This window comes from Heterocephalus glaber, unplaced genomic scaffold, assembly GCF_053883595.1.
Source record: "Heterocephalus glaber isolate CG9 unplaced genomic scaffold, H.glaber_assembly_v1.0 deba00000546, whole genome shotgun sequence".
NCBI classification, from domain to species: domain Eukaryota; kingdom Metazoa; phylum Chordata; class Mammalia; order Rodentia; family Bathyergidae; genus Heterocephalus; species Heterocephalus glaber.
The window spans coordinates 32,810,930-32,827,346 of record NW_028258147.1 but is presented as its reverse complement, the minus strand read 5'-3'; the positions used below and the strand labels follow the sequence as shown (position 1 = coordinate 32,827,346).

At 33.3% G+C, this 16,417-nt stretch overlaps 1 protein-coding gene across 1 annotated transcript in view; it reads left to right on the top strand.

The window, feature by feature from the left end:
- The window catches only part of Vps50 (VPS50 subunit of EARP/GARPII complex), a 128,483-nt gene that overhangs the window by 29,394 nt on the left and 82,672 nt on the right, over positions 1–16,417 (top strand). The window contains exons 5-12 of the mRNA XM_004862683.3: positions 734–787; positions 1,592–1,662; positions 2,419–2,536; positions 2,622–2,657; positions 3,807–3,889; positions 8,834–8,876; positions 10,252–10,350; positions 11,801–11,941. Coding sequence (XP_004862740.2) covers positions 734–787; positions 1,592–1,662; positions 2,419–2,536; positions 2,622–2,657; positions 3,807–3,889; positions 8,834–8,876; positions 10,252–10,350; positions 11,801–11,941 — 645 coding nt within the window. The remainder of the gene's footprint in view (positions 1–733; positions 788–1,591; positions 1,663–2,418; positions 2,537–2,621; positions 2,658–3,806; positions 3,890–8,833; positions 8,877–10,251; positions 10,351–11,800; positions 11,942–16,417) is intronic.

Genomic DNA, 16,417 nt, shown 5'->3' with positions numbered 1-16,417 from the left:
AAATGTTTGATGCAGATTAAGAAAACATGAAATGTTAATCCATTGTTTCATATGTATCCAGTGTTTTGTATCATTTGGCCTGGAGAAGGGGGGCTAGTTGTATTACTTGAGCAAATACTTGGTACCTTCCATGTGTCATGCTTCGTGCTAGATACCATATTTCTGCAGTGCAGTTGGCAGGGCCCCTGCAAGGTGGAGTAAGAGCCTCAGGTTCAAAATCAGTATAATTCTAATATGTGTACGTTAATATCGTTCATAAAATGACCAACAAAACCGTAGACATTTTTATGGCCTCCTAAAAAACATGTATTTTCAATTTTTTAGAAGTAAAAACCAAAGGGTCTGTGTAGTTTCTCTTTAGAGTTGTCTTCATAAATTAAGTTGATTAAAACTTTGAACAAATTCATCTTTTTAAATCATGGACAGTGCCCCTAAAGATGGCTACACTTTTGTACATGTTTGTTAAATCAAATGCTATTCATCAACATTAATACTGTTTATTTAATTTCTGATAAGATCTAGGTGCCTTGTCATGTACATTTATTATACAACTTATTTTACTAATTTCATAGCCTGGGAAAATGTGTTGAGTAGTAGCATTACAATAACTTCTTTAGGAGTTATTGTTAAGACCTATGGAATATTCTGGTAAAAAATCTTAAACATAAAATGTAATAAGACTTAGTGTGAGCTTTTGCTTTTACTTCCTTTGTTTGATTGCATGTTTTTGTAGGTCTCTAAAAAAGTAGCAGATTTAATTCTTGAAAAACAGCCTGCTTATGTAAAGGTAGGATAATGTTTGCTATTTTCATAGTAATATTTTAAAAATGGTTGAGTGACATGCTAGATTGTTAAAATATTGTAATTCTTTTTTGTGTGTAGTGTGTGTGTGTGTGGGGGGGTGGCACGGCACTGTACTTCTCTCTTGTTGGGCAATTTACCAAGCTGAAGAAGTGAAACAATTTTATATGTGATTCTAATGTGATGCCTTTGTTTTCCAAACTTTACAAAAGCTAGTGAAAATTGCTTCTATGAACTTTGTAAGAAAAAACATAAATCAGCAATGTAACAGTCTAGCTCAATGATGGTATAACAGTTTGTCTTTAAAATATGATAAAATTGGAACTGTCTAGTTGAATCTGTTTTCATCAGAAAATGGGAGCTTTCAAAATTCATTGAAATGCCTACCAGTATTCACATCAAGATATTGATTGTCAAAGTATCTTGGAAAACAGAAATCATATTTGTCATATCCTTAAATACTTTGTGAAGTTTTGTTGGGTAGAAACATGTCAATGGTTGTATTATTGGTATTTATTTCTGTCTAAAACAGATTTGGTTTAGACTTCCTTATAAGTACTACTGACTAAATATTTTGTCATCTTTCATTGTGAAAGTCAGTTGGAAGTAGTCATTTTAAATAACTTTGAAAAATATACTAGCAGTTTCCGGGTTTCGGTATTTTTGTTGTTACTTTGTTTTCCAAGCAGGCTTTTCTTTGAAACCCACTAGAGTTTTTATTGAATACCGTAAGTGTAAGAAAGAAAAATAAAATGTCTCAAACAATAATCTGTACCTAATCTTTCCACAGGAACTTGAAAGAGTTACCTCATTACAGACTGGTCTTCAGTTGGCTGCTGTGATCTGCACAAATGGGAGGAGGTATTGTTTTCTGTGATATTTTGTTTCCTAAGCTGTGAAGTATTTCAAAAATGTGGATGAAAGGGCTGGGGATTTAGTTCAGTGGTGCCATGCCTACCTCGCAAGTACAAGGACCTGCGTTCTACCCCTGATACTAGAAAAAAAAAACTTGACTTTTAAAATTATGGCTGTAGTTTCCAGAATAACATTCGTGATGTGAACACATGCTATGATCTAAAAATTACACTAAAAGGACACGTGGGAATATCTATAAGACTATGTATAGGTTAAAAATATTACTGTTTGTGAAGTTGTTTGGACTAGTGCTTCCTGACTATTTGTGGTGAAGGACCAGTGTTTTTCCTTTTTTCCCCCAACTTATCACATGATATTTTTGTAAAATATAAAAGAAACAAATTATGAGGAAAATGAAATTAAAAAAACAACAGAGACATAAAGCAGTCCCAATTTTTAAGTTATTACAGTCACAAAGAATGAAGTTATTCTGTCACATTTTGTAGTAAATTTTTAAATACTTTTTTAAACTTCTGTACTTTTCTTATTGTGGACCACTGATAGTTTGCAGATTGGCACCAGTACACCCACTACATATGAGCAATGCTGGTTTAGATTGCACCATTGCTTCCATTTGTCAGATAGCATTCACATTTCCCAGTTTTAATAGCAATCTGGGTCATTAGTGGTTTAATTGTTCTGTGTAAATAGTGTTCTTGTTATATTAGAAAACTTATAACTATATATTCTTCACTCTTGCAGACACTTGAATATTGCAAAGGAAGGTTTTACTCAAGCTAGTTTAGGCCTTCTTGCAAATCAAAGGAAACGTCAGTTGCTGCTTGGACTTCTGAAGTCTTTGAGAACTATAAAAACACTGGTATATACAGGTCATTTAAAAAAATTAAACCTTAGTTTTGTGTTTGAAACAGCTATTACCTTTGATTTTTTTTTTTTTTTTCCAGCAAAGAACAGATGTACGTTTAAGTGAATTGCTAGAGGTAAGCTAACAAGGCTTGGAAATTAGATGTTGCTAATAATATTATGTATAAAAATGATAGTAGACAAAATTCAAATAGGAATTTTTCTCAAATTGGTATATACTCTAAGGAGCATTTTAAAATAAAGGTACTTGTCCTGGAGCCTTTTCTGTTGGTATAATATATACTTATTTAGAAAACCAAATTTATTTGGAAAAACATTTACTTTTTAGTAACATTGGAATGCTAACTTCAGTCTTTTGATTGTATTACATCCAAATAACAATCAAATTATGTTTTGCATCTAACATATAGTGGCAATTTATGGCACATATGATATTTTTGTTTTATTTAGTATCATGTATTCATTGGTTTTCTGAGTGAGCCATCTTTTTTTTCTTTGATACTCTTAGTATTCTGTGTCTACTTCTATCACAAGGTTCACCAAAGCCTAATGAAAATATGTATGTTTTCCCATCATACTTGAGCTCCTTGGGTACTATGCCATTATCTCATCATCCCCAGTGGTTTGAATAGCATTTGTTGAATTTAGATATGAGCATAGGGGAAAGTTTTTATTGTTTTCCATATAATCATTGTGTTATTTCTGAACTCTTATTACTAACCTAGGTTTGAGAGATCTATATGAGAAATTAATTAGGCACGAAATTATTGTTTAGGTGATAAATATATTCTGAGATTATAATTAATGTTTCACTTTTCCCCATATATATTTCTTTGGAAATGTTTATTGATATCTTGTTGATAGAACTATTGAATCTTGATTACAAAATGCAATACATACTGTTGAACCACTTGATATAAACATTGTCAATAGAACATATGTTAGTAATTAAAGCCTTGCCTAGAAAGCAGCTCATATGCCTGTATGTACTTATTTGTCCACAGTTCATGGTTTCAGAGGGCTGTTACTATGGATTTGAGGCAACACAATATTTTACTATTTTTTTTTTCTTCAGACATTTTAGATCTGGAGTTAGTTGATTATATCTTGTTACTTATCTAGCATGGGTGTTCTAATTTTTCTTTAAGAGGAATTATAATTTTTTGATTCGATAACTTTTGGTTAGAGTACAGAGAGAGATGTGTTTTCATTAGGGGTTTTAAGAAAAATATTTTCCGTCTAATGAGTTCTGTTGTTATGTGAAGGAGGAAGACTATCCAGGAGCTATTCAGCTGTGTCTAGAATGCCAGAAAGCTGCCAGCACTTTTAAACATTATAGTTGTATAAGGTAAGGGAATATAAAAATTTTAAAGCTCATTCTGTTGTTCTTTGAAAAGCAGTAGTTGTGGAATACACAGTGATAATAAACATAGAAAGTTAATGTAAAGTACTTTGTTCTAGCTTAATATTCAGGTTCATAAATGGCGGTACAATAAAGTTGTACATGATAATTCCTAAGATATGAAAGATCAAATACCTTTTAATCCTACCCTTGTCATCTCGTTTAAACTATTTCTCATATTCTTTCTAGTCTGATTGATGTCATTTTATAAGTAGTAGATAAGGATAGATTAATCTGTTCACATCTCCAGTTCATCTCTTGGGAATCCTTCCTATTTAACTTTACTCATCCTATAAATATTGATAGTATTATTGCAGATATAAGATAGTTCAAGTGTTTGGCTCACGATGAGTCTTTGGAGAAGTTTAAATCATCTTTGTAATACTGTACTTAAGTGACTGTATATTTAATGTATTATATCTTTTGTTCAAAATGTACAGTTATAAAATGTACAATGCAATAAAGACTGTTACATCTTTTGTTTTTGGTTCTAATTTTATTAATACATTTTTGGTTTGTTTAAAATGAAGGGTTTGTGTTACATCTTGGAGAGATCCTTAGATGTAATTTCTATCATTCCTCTAAAGCCATCCCAGATAAATATACAATCTAAGTTAAATAGTGTGCTTATCAAGCAAACCTAGTTTTAAATTAAGTCCATACCTGTCTCAGAATGCAGCTTCTTTGTCTCTCCTGTATGGAAATTCTGGCAGTCTGTGAATATGACTCACTGAATTTACAGATATTGTTGGCTGGCATCTGAAAAATAAAAGCATTATGGTAGAGCAAAATATTGATGCAGATTTGAATTCCCTTTTTTTATATATATATACCCTATCATAGGTCTTTGCTGAGTGAAGGCTGAGAGCTAGCAATTTTCCTTCCAGAGATTCTATTTAAATTTTTCTTTTCTTTCTTCATCAGAATCATGCAGCTTGAAATAGCACACTTTATATTTGTTTAGAATGTACATAGTAGGGTAGCACAAGTGATATTTTGGTTTTGTCCATTTTGAGAGTGATTAGCTGTTTTATTACTAAAAACTTGACAGTATCATTTACACTTATTAGATTGAGTGAATTGAGAATTAGCTATATTCTGTTGAATATCTTTGGAAATTTCTAACAAGATATTCTGGATCCTGTATAGACATATAGCATCCATTTAGTTCATTTTTTTGGTGGCAGATCTCTTACATTGGTAACAGCTTGTTTATTGGGTGGAAATAACTCAGGCAATTATGTATTTACTCAGTGTTTGCATGAGGTGTTTTGCATTGATGTTGGCAGTATAATGGTGAACCATACACAGCATAATCAGGATAAATCCCTGGTTTTATAGAGAACATTGTCTATCAAAAAGAATTTGTACTGCACAGGTAGAATTGAGCTTTAGAGAGAAGGAAATTGAGCAGATAGCAGAAGTGTTGGGATCTAACTTTCTTTTTTGAGGTCAAGACTAAGGAGAACCTGAAGGAGGGGGGCCAGGAAGTAGACCAAGATATGCAAGGGGTTGTGGATAGAAAATTCTGGGCACTGGAAATGAAATCTTTGTTAATGACATGCCAAGGAGAATGAAAACTGAAAGTACAGCAATGAGGAAGTCAGTCATCTTTGATGTTTTTGGGAACAGATTTTCTGAGAGCTGGTTGAAGTATAAGATGAGGAAAATTTTGTGAAGAGAGATGTGACACACTTGAATATTTGAAAATTGATGGGAAACAGTAACAGGTTGGAAGTAAAATAGGATAATAGTATACTAAGACTTTGTAGGGATTATAGCAATGATTTACTTTAAAAGGTCATCATCTCTTATAATAGGAAAGAATGAGTGTAACTGAGTGGCAGGAAATTGAGGGAGCAGAAGATATGTTAAAACTATATTTCATGTTAATTAATACATTCTTTTTAGCGATGCTGAAGTAAATAGGTTCCATTATGAGAGTTAGTTATAGGGAGTGTTTTTGAATAAAATTCTTCTTTGGGCTTTTTAAAGTTAGCGTAAATGATTTTTAAGCCCTTTCACATTAATGTGCATAGTAATAAATGGAGGAGCTGTGACAATGACCAAACAATAAAAAGTTTGAAATTGAAAAAGTTTGTAATGACAATTTAAATTAATTTTTAAGGTAATGCAATGTTTAAGAAGCAAGCAGTGTTTACATATGTGAATCCTATGTGTACTGATAAGAAAAGTTGGTCTTTTTTCTATAAATAAGTAGAAATAAGTCAAATCCATTCAGATGTCCCAAATAAGTCACTGTGATGGGATTTCACCTTAGGTTTACCAGGAAAACTGTTAGACGAGTAGAGTTGTTAAGCTGGTGATTTAGTGACAGTGTGAGGCTGGCTCAGAGGGCAGGGCTGTCAGCTGGTGGTGATGACACATAGCCTCTCAGGAATCCTCATCTCAGGTACCAGAAGGTTGGTGAGCAGCCATTCATCTTGCCTGACACCATTCCCCCTTTCCCTTCCCAGTTGGAAGAGCTTAGGTTTGTTCCTTTTTTTTTTTTTTTAATTTAGAGAGAAAAATAAAAAGAGATAGTAGGCAACAGGGAGGTAGACTTTGGGGAGATTGAAAGGGGTGCTGGGAGGGGGAAAGAGAGGAAGGCAGAGGAAGAAGTAAAAATGACCAAGATGTTATGTGTGTATTACTATGTACTAATTCCCCGACATGATATAATTATTACATATTGCAAGCCTGTACTGACAATAAAAGTTATTTATTTAGTTTTGTGTTGGTAGATGCTTTTGGGTATATATTAGCAAATTACAATTATCTGTATTTATGGAGTACAAAGTGACATGATTTTTGAAAACAGTATGGAATGATTAAATCAAGCTAATTAACCTGATCATCACCTCCAATCTTTGACATTTTCTGTGGTGAGAACATTTGAGATTTACTGTCTTAGTGCTGTTGAGATACAGAGTGCTCAGTTACTAGCTTACTCATTGTTGCTGTGCAGTAGATCTCAGAAGAACCCCTCGAACTTACTCTCCCTGTCCTAGGCTCTGTGCCCTTTGACTGTCATTTCCTCGTTTCCCAACTTTCAACCTCTGGTAACCACCATTTTGCTCTCTGTTTCTATAAGTTCAGTCGTTCGGTTTCTCCTAAAACTGGGAACACTTCTTTTGTAGGTAATATGACGTGGGATATGGGGAGAGTGTTAATTCATAATGTGATACAGTTGAGTATATGATGAAAGCCACTATATTCTTGCATTCTTTTATTTTGTCTTTTCACATTAGATACACTTCTGTTATTCTGTGCATTTATTTTCCTTTTGTTCCTTTTCCTCTAGTGTTCCAAACAGAATGTTTGACCTCTTCTTGATCTCTCTAGTTCAGCCTGTGTACACAGGATTCATCAACACTATAAAAATTTAATTGACCTAAGCTTTTGAAATTTAGCCAAAGGCAAGGTCTAATCTTTGCTTGGACCCAAGTGAATCAGAGTGAAGCATCATTTGACACTCTGGTAATCTTAGGAATGGTAATTAATTTCTAATTGGGTGTATATACTCTCACTTTTTTAAACATTTAAATTCTTGTTGAATACTAGAGAATCATAAACATATTCCCCTTAGCAGTGTCTTCTAAGGGAACCACCCTGTGATTTAGAGCATTTCCAAATTCTGGTATGTTTTTTTAAAACTTCATCAAGTTCATACGCACAGTGTACCTGCTCATTTACTTCTTATTTTTTCCTTAGTTGATTGTGTGTTCCTCTTTTCTTACCTTAGCACATTACTCCTCTAATGGAAATGAGGTTTTTGATAGAGACCTCATGGTCTAAAGGGAGGTCCTTGGAGTGCATTCTGTGGAACAAGTTAGGTCTGACTTTTACGATTCTGTAAGTAGGAAAACAATTCATATATTTGCTTCTGCATAAAGAAGCATTGACCGTCTAGCTGAAAGTCTCAGATAAGTTGACTGTAATTTAATACATACAGTCCCTATTGTGGTGCACCCAGTTGGTTGCAAAATGAATGAAAACTACTATTCTATAGTTTATGTCTTCTTAAAATGTGCTGTGTTTCAGTAGCTTTAATGAAAGAAACTCTTGAGGCAGATTTTGTCCACTTTTGTAACTGACAGAGAGCATTTTTCAAGCTATTTTTCCTTTGTTTTCGTTTTGTTCTTTTGGTCGGCTTGTGTAACTTTGGGCCTGTATCACACTGCCTTTCTGCTGTAACTTCTGCTGTAACAGCCTACTTTAGTATATGCTGTTGAACATTCTTTAAATTTTTTTTGGTCTATTCTTAGCCCTTTGAATTTTCACATAAATTTTAAAAGATGCTTATTTGTTCCTACAAATAAAAAAGAAAAGATGGTGGAATTTTGATTATAATTTCTATTATTTTAGGTCATTTTGGTGATAACTGTGTTAAAGGTTTTAATCTATTAAGATGGTATAAACTTCCATTGAATTTGTCTTATTTTAGTTTGCCGTTGTATTTTTTAGTTTTTGTTAAACTTATTCCCAGGGATTTGGTTTTTTAAAATGGTAAAAAGTATTTCATTTTCTAATTCTTTGTTCCTACTGTATAGAAATTAATTTTATCTTTGAAATTTTACTTTTATGTCAATTATGCCTAATATGTTTAAAATTGGTATCAATTTTAAATTCTTAAGTTCTAAGTTGTATTTGTAGATTTGTTTAGAATTTTCTGCTCATATGATCCTGTGGCTACCATTAGTGGCTCATATTTCTTTCTAATTTTTTTCTATTTCTTTTTCTTGTCTTACTGTACTGTGTATAGAATTAGCAGCTTGTCTCGTTGCTCATGTTATTTATATTTGTTGATTATTTTTTCAGCCAATGTGTTTATCTAGCACTTAGTTTTCTTTTAAAAATAGATATATCTAACTCTGTTTTATTTAATAGTGAGCTGAATTCAAAGCTACAAGATACTTTAGAACAAATTGAGGTAAGAAGGGTTTTATCCTAAGTGGCCTGTGTTCAGAGGTGTTTGAGGAGCACAGGTGCAAAATTACGTTTCACCTTTTTTGTGATGTTATCAGTGTGTCTAGATCACTACACCGAATCTGTTGTTTTTTGTTTGGAATATTTATGCTTGCTGGTAATATTACTGTACTTGTAAACAAAGTACTTTTCGAATTATGAGACCTCAAAACAGAACTTGGAAATGTTACCATTTCTAGAAACATCTCCAAGCTATCTAGCTATTTTCTCATGTAAATTATATTTTAACCAAAATACTATTAATTGTAGTTTATCTCTACTTGTCTTTTTTAGTTTAGTGAGTTGATTATGTGTAACTATTGGCTGATGAAAAACTCTCCTAAATTCATGAATCTCTTAATAATATCTCATACAGTTCATCAAAGATGTAGAAACTGAAAAGAAAGAGATGTGAACATGAAGCCTTAGTTTTCCTCCTATGTATATTCAGAATTCTTCTTTTTCTTTGGTAATCTTTGCAAAAAAGGGTATTCATTTTAATAAGCTTAGTAAGAATTAATGTTTTCTAACATTTTATTTTATTGCTTTCCCAATAAGAGTACTTATAAGTGTTAAAGTTGAACTTTCAGATGATCTTTTGCAGAAGTCTTTGATCATAAATGCAGTCATTTGCTAAGTAGGAAAATAATAATTGATTTGATAATCAGAAAAACAACTGCCTTGAATTCTTAGGTAAACAGTTCCCTGATTACTTTAAATAAATCAGAGCTTTCTGTTAAGAGCTCAGTGTTTCACTTTTAATATGGTCTAAACTATTATTCTATACTTACATAGAAAATCATTATTTAAAAATGAAGTCACTGAACTAGAAACCCATAAACAAAGTAATACATTTAATTATAAGATCTTAAATCTTGAGGTAGGTACTTTCAAAATCAGTGTTTTGTTGAGAATTACTTTTCAGTAATTACAGAAAGATTGCTTTATTGTATTTATTAGTTCTACAGACTCACTTTGTATAATTGTAAGATGCTGGGAGATGCTTGAGGAAATGTGAAGCTACAAAAAAAAATTAAAAAATAAGAAATAAGATTCCTTAAGAAACTATTACACTTTGTTTTCCTTAAAACATTAAGTATGGGTTTTAAGGCATAAAATTCACATTGATACTATCTCAGTAAACTTGATTGTAGTTGCTAATAAATTACATTTATTTATTTATAATTTCATTTAAATTTTTTGTCTACTAAATCCAATGTGATAGTAAATTCATGTTGAGATATGAATTAAAAGTTCGAGAATAGTCTTAATAGTCTGTACTCCTGGTCTTGAGAACCCAGTTCCATAATCACTTCTTACTTCCTGTTTTAATCACATAGGAACAATTGGATGTAGCTCTTTCCAAAATCTGCAAAAATTTTGATATTAATCATTATACCAAGGTTCAACAAGCTTATCGGCTTCTTGGAAAAACACAGGTTAGTTTTAAAAGGATGTTCCTTTTTTTTCTTAACCAGCCATCTGTTGACTTTCATGCTTGTTTAAGTCTGAATGTTACTAATGTAGTGTCCTTTAAGAAGTCTCACTTAAAAAAGTACATTTTTGTGCTGAATTAACAGGAGTAACATTGTTGCTTATATAGACACAGAGTGTGCATAGTGGATTAAAACATTATGTAAATTTGTTTTGAACTGTGAAGTGCTTGGCAGGTTTAATGTTTTTGCATTTTTGTAGGGGATTTAGGAAAAGTACATTATAAGGTAAGTCAGTTGGAGATAAGATGTAGTCTCCTTGAACTCAGCTATTGGTTCTAAAACATGGCCTTCTAATATAATATCAGGCTTCATTAGTTCCCAGATAGTCTAGTGTGACTCCCTCAAAATGGTGTGTAAACTTTTGTGGATTGTGTGCAGTTAGCTGTAAGACAGGTCCATTCTATTTGTGAGATTTTTCAAAGGATTCTGTTACCCCCAGAATGTCATAGCTTCCCTTCTAATGCATGGTTTTGCACATTTTTATTGTTCAAGTGCTTCCTTGAGAAAATTGGAACAAGGGCCATGGTTTGAAAGTTAAGTGTCTGTTCTCTGGGTACAGGATTCTGTGTTTATCCATACAGTATTTAATCATGATAGATGTAAATGTTTTCTTCCCTTAAGTGGTCCCCTCTCTAATAAGGAAATTTAAGGCTTTGCCAAATCATTTAAACTCTATTTACATTTTAAAATCTGAATTGTTGAACCTTATTAATTTTTCTCTAGGTACAGCCTTAAATTGTACCTAGGGAAAAATACAAGAGAAAAGATATTTGGCAATTTTGAAGGACATATTTGAAGACCTTTGACTTCGAATTTTCTCCATAAGTGTTTTTATTCATTAAACATTTGTTGGTAACTACTAGATGCGTTACTCCATATACCTGAATATAGGCTTTCATCGGTATTATCTTCTCATGAGAGATACAAACATTAAAGAAATGAATGACTATGCCATTAGGTGATAAAAAGTACAAAGAAACACAAATCAGTGTAAGCAAAGAGTAATGGAAAGTACTGAGTTACATAGGATAGTCAGGAAAGGCGTCGCTGAGAATGTGACCATTGTGGAGTGTCCTGAATGATACAAGAGAATGATGGCAGGGGGATCCACAGGTGTGATTTTGCATGCTACATGTGAAAAATCAGGATGAGTGCCAATTATAAATACAAACCACCACAGCAGTGTTTACAATTGAGACTCTTAAGTACAGTGTCTCTGGTTATGTGAAAGGGTTATTTGTAAACAATGTACGCTGCAATCAGTTCGGAGAATAATAGTGGTCTTTGTGCTGTAGTTAAAATTGATGAAGATTTTTCCCTGTGTCTTTTTTGAATCGGTTGAAATTTATTTAAAAACATGAAGTTATATTGTATGTTCTTTTTCTTGCTGCAGACTGCAATGGATCAACTTCATATGCACTTCACCCAAGCCATTCACAATACTGTGTTTCAAGTTGTCCTTGGATATGTGGAACTATGTGCAGAAAACACAGATACGAAATTCCAAAAGCTGCAATACAAAGATCTCTGTACAGTATGTAGTAGCTTAATTACATACATCTTTCCCTCTGTCAGGTTTAAAATTCTTACTCCCTTTTCCTTTACACCTTGCATTTGAAGATTGTGCTACAGTTAAAACAAATATGTGTGCCAAAATTTTTTTCTTTCCTACTGTTCTTTCCTTATAGAAAAACTGGAGGCCCAGTCACATAGATAGTTAGGGTTGCTGAGACTGGGGTGCAGTTGCTTCCGAATTGACTTTCTTCCCGCTTGTAGCTTCTTTCATGGGCTCTGAATTATCTTCTGAAATTGCATCTTGGATGCTTCTAAGCAGTCCTCTTCATTTATTTACTCTTTCCACGTATATGCATGCTGACTGTGTATCTGTAAGCAGTTTCCCCATTTCATTTTTAAAGCATTAAATCTTCAAGAGGTGAGAAATGAGTGGATTTGAGCTTTGTTTTAGAAGTAGTTTTTGCTGACAGGGTGATACAGAATGTGAAGAAAAGAGAATGGTGAGATTCAAGCTGGGAGATGGTAGTGTCCATTTGCTTTTCCAGGGAATAGAGGAAAGGAGCAAGACTGCAGTGGAAAATCAGGCCTTCTGTTTGATACCCATTAAACAGTCAGCTGGACTTGATGAGGCAGTTGAGTAAAAGAACTTAGGAAAAGCAGGACTTGGCTGTCATCAGTGTCTACTTGTATTTAAAGCAATGTCACTGAAGAAGATTATGGAAAGGAGGTGTAATTAAGAAGATATTAGGGGGGCCGGGGATTTAGCTCAGTGGTTTCGCCGCCTGCTGCGCAAGCGCAAGGACCTGAGTTCAATCCCCGGTCCCCCCCCCAAAAAAAGAGAAGCTATTAGGGCTATGGGCTTTGTGATAGGCCTTAGAGGAGGAGAGACTAGAAGAATATGAGAAAGTGCTATTAGCTGGGGAGGAGGACAACTAAAAGATGTTGACATCACAGCAGCATGAAAAAGGAAGTAACTCAAGAGTAATAGAGCAGAGACCTGTATCACATGCTGCTGAGATTCTGAATTCGATGATTATCTTGCATGGCTTGATTTGACAGGATGGAGGTCATTGCTTACCATGTTGTCATTCATTCTAGTTTAAGAATGCTCTTTCACTAGATACCTCCTGGAGTTTTTTCTAATGTCAACTAAAAAATTAGAACAGTCTCAGGAAGTAGGTATCTGTTCTCTTTTGTAATTGTGTTCAGAAATTAGTGTGAAAGTAAGCTCATCTTCAGTGTTCATCAAGTTTGTGAGGGTTGCAGGTTGTATGTTGGAAATTGGAGAAGTCTTCTTACTTGAGCTACAACAAATATTCTGGGAGATGTGATTATATATGACATATTAAAGATGTGAAATCATTAGTAATAGTGTTATTATGGCTAGCGGGCTTTTAAAAATAATTTCATAAGTCATGAGGATCGTTACACAAATTTTGTGATTAAGAATGATGTAGTTGCATAATTACATCTTTACCTAGTTTTAAATATAACTATCATTTGATAAATTTGGGTAGTTTTAAAATATGTCTTTTTTTTTTGCACTTTATTAAATTCTTTCATTGGTACATTGTAGGTACACAACACAATTACATTTCTCATTGGGAATTGTACCTTTACATAGTGCATCTTGGTTCTTATTTTTTCCCCATTCCTAGCCCTCCCTTCACGCCCTCCACCCTTCCCTATTTACAAAGACTTTATTTCCATTTTTTCCATTTCTCATCATTTTTCCTTTCCCTTCTTTCCTTTCCTCTGCCCCTCCCACTACCCCTACCCCTTTGGACCTTTTCTTCCTATTTTGCATTATCGATTATTCATTCTAATCATTGGTACATTTTAAGTGTACAGTATAATGACATTCATCATTGGAAATTTGCACCTTTACATAGTCTCTCTTGGTTCTTATTTTTCACCCTTGCCCAGCCCTCCCTTCAACCCCTCCATTCCATCAACTGGAGACTGGATAAAGAAAATGTGGTTTTTTTATAAAATGGAGTACTACTCAGCCATAAAAAATGAGGAATTAGAGACATTTATAGCTAAGTGGATGCACATTGAGGCGATACTCTTAAGTGAAATAAATAGGACACACATGTATAAATACTGAATAGTTTCTCTGGTGTGAGAAACTGAAAGTGTAAATAAGGACTAGATGTATAATAGGTAATATGAAATAGAAAAGGGGCAAAGGAGAAGGAAGTGGGGGGGCTAGGGGAAAGGACAGAAGGGAGTGGGATTAATATGAGAAAATGGAAAAATTGGAACAAAATGTCTTTCTTAAACATATGTTTTTAGATTGATAGTGTGTGTTTTAGTTACATACCTAAATAATTATCTTTAATTTTTGATTCTGTTAATGTCACTATCACCAATAGAGTATTTAAATGGTAAAGCAATTTATTACAAGTTTACAATTTTATGCTAAAGCAGAAAATAATTCTTAGTAATTAAAAAGAGACATTTTAAAAGAAATTAGGTCTTTTGTCCTTCCATCTGTTTTACACTGGTTAAATCTGGTATGTATTTGTGTGTGTGTATATGTGTATAGTATATTTTATTACGATTTTAATACATTTTCATTAGCCAAAGACATATTGATGCTCATCCTTCTTGAGAAAGGCCTGTGCCTTTACATAATATAAAGTTGAAAGTTGTACTTATAAATTTTTAAAAATAAAAATTTGTGATCATGTTACCATATTGTTTCTTCTGAATTTCCTTCACTTGCAAAAAAGCTAATGGTAGAATAACCTTTTGAAGTAGCTGTGTGTATTTAAGTGGTCAGCTAATAAATTTCTTCTTGAGTAAATACTTGTCAGCCCCCCCGCCCCCCCCAAAACCCTTCTGATAATATCATTACAAAATTATCCATGTATATGTGATAGTAGGTAAAGCATACGTAATTAAATTATGGAAACATTATTAATACACTAAAGCTGAATCATAGAGAACACATATAAACAACCTCAGGCACATATTAATATGCAGCTATCACAATGGTGCATTTTTGGTTTACATTCAAGGTGTGCTAAAGCATTTATCGAAGGAATTCAGGTTTGAAGTGGCATGAATAACAAATGTTAGTGATGTCTTTATTAAAAACTTTCTTTTGAAGAAAATAATAAAGTAAAAATTGTGGCTGGTTTTCCTTGGTACTGTTTTTGATTTAAAAAAATTAAAGAGATTCAGAAATTATCCTAGGTCTCCTAGAAATGATGTCAGGATTTCTAGTCATTACCGCTACAAGCAGACAGGGATAACATCTCTTTAAAACCTTCAACTAAGTGTTACTTCATTATATTGAGTCACATTTGATATATTTAAACCAGTAAGAGTAAGAAGAAATTACTCCTCTTCAGGAGATTGTTGATGATTTAGTTTGACGAAAAGATGGGAACTTGTAGTAACCGAGTTCTAGAAAAGATGGTAGTTGGCTCAAGAAAGGAAAAATAGAGGGAACTCTTTGAAGTTGAATAAACTGATGAAAGGAAATTTAAATATATTTTGCTGATGGGAACGAGTGTCAATGGCAAGGGAGATAATTTGTGAGGGAGCCTTGCATTGGCAGGCAAGATTCTTAATTTTCCATACGTTGTAGTGGGGAATCATTTTTGCTCCTGGTTAAAAGTAATGATGAGGGGGCCCCCGGGGTGTAGCTCAGTGGTAGAAGCTTCCCTAGCATGCACAAGGCTCCAAGTTTGAGCTCCAGCACTGCAAAATAATAAAAATAAACAAAGGTAGCTGGTAGTACTTACTGAGGATATACTTGTGTGAGAGCGAATGTGACAGTTGGGTATGAGGTGAGAAGAAGCACATCTTCAGGCATATATGTGCACATTTTTGAACGAGAAGAGTGAGCCTAGGCATTTTGGCAGTTTATTTTCTCTATTCTGTGACAATATTTTGAAGGAAGTCCTTAAACATTAACAGAAGTTTGAAATAGCATTAAAATTTATGATAATTGAATGGTACTGAATAAGGGGGAGATGGAGTTCCTCTGAGTAGGCAACCATTGTTCTTCCTTTAAATGGAAAGAGATTAGAAATGAAAAGATAATCATCTACTTGCTTTATTCATAGTATTATTTTCATGTGCTTTCAGATGTCAGCCTAAATGAGCTGGAGTGAAATTAAGCTAATTTTAAAAAAAGTCCTTTTACAAAGAAATCTGGGGCAAAATTAGTATTCTGTTTTTATTAACTCTCATGAACAGAATCTCAAAGTTCTTAAGGCAGGTAGGATCCTGTCCCATTATGAAATTTCTGCTATTTATTCCCTTTACCCTTGGTCAGAGTTTAAAGACTTACTTGGCTTTGAGCTTTTAAAAATAATTTTGCAGCTGAATATGCCCATTTTTTGATGACTAAACTATTTCTAAAGGATTTAATTTTAAGCATAGTTTTTCTTTTTTATAGTCTATTCTTCGGTCTGGTTTCTCTGTTTTTCTTGAATGTGTTGACTTACTGTTTTTAGAAAAGTTACTTGGGTTCATT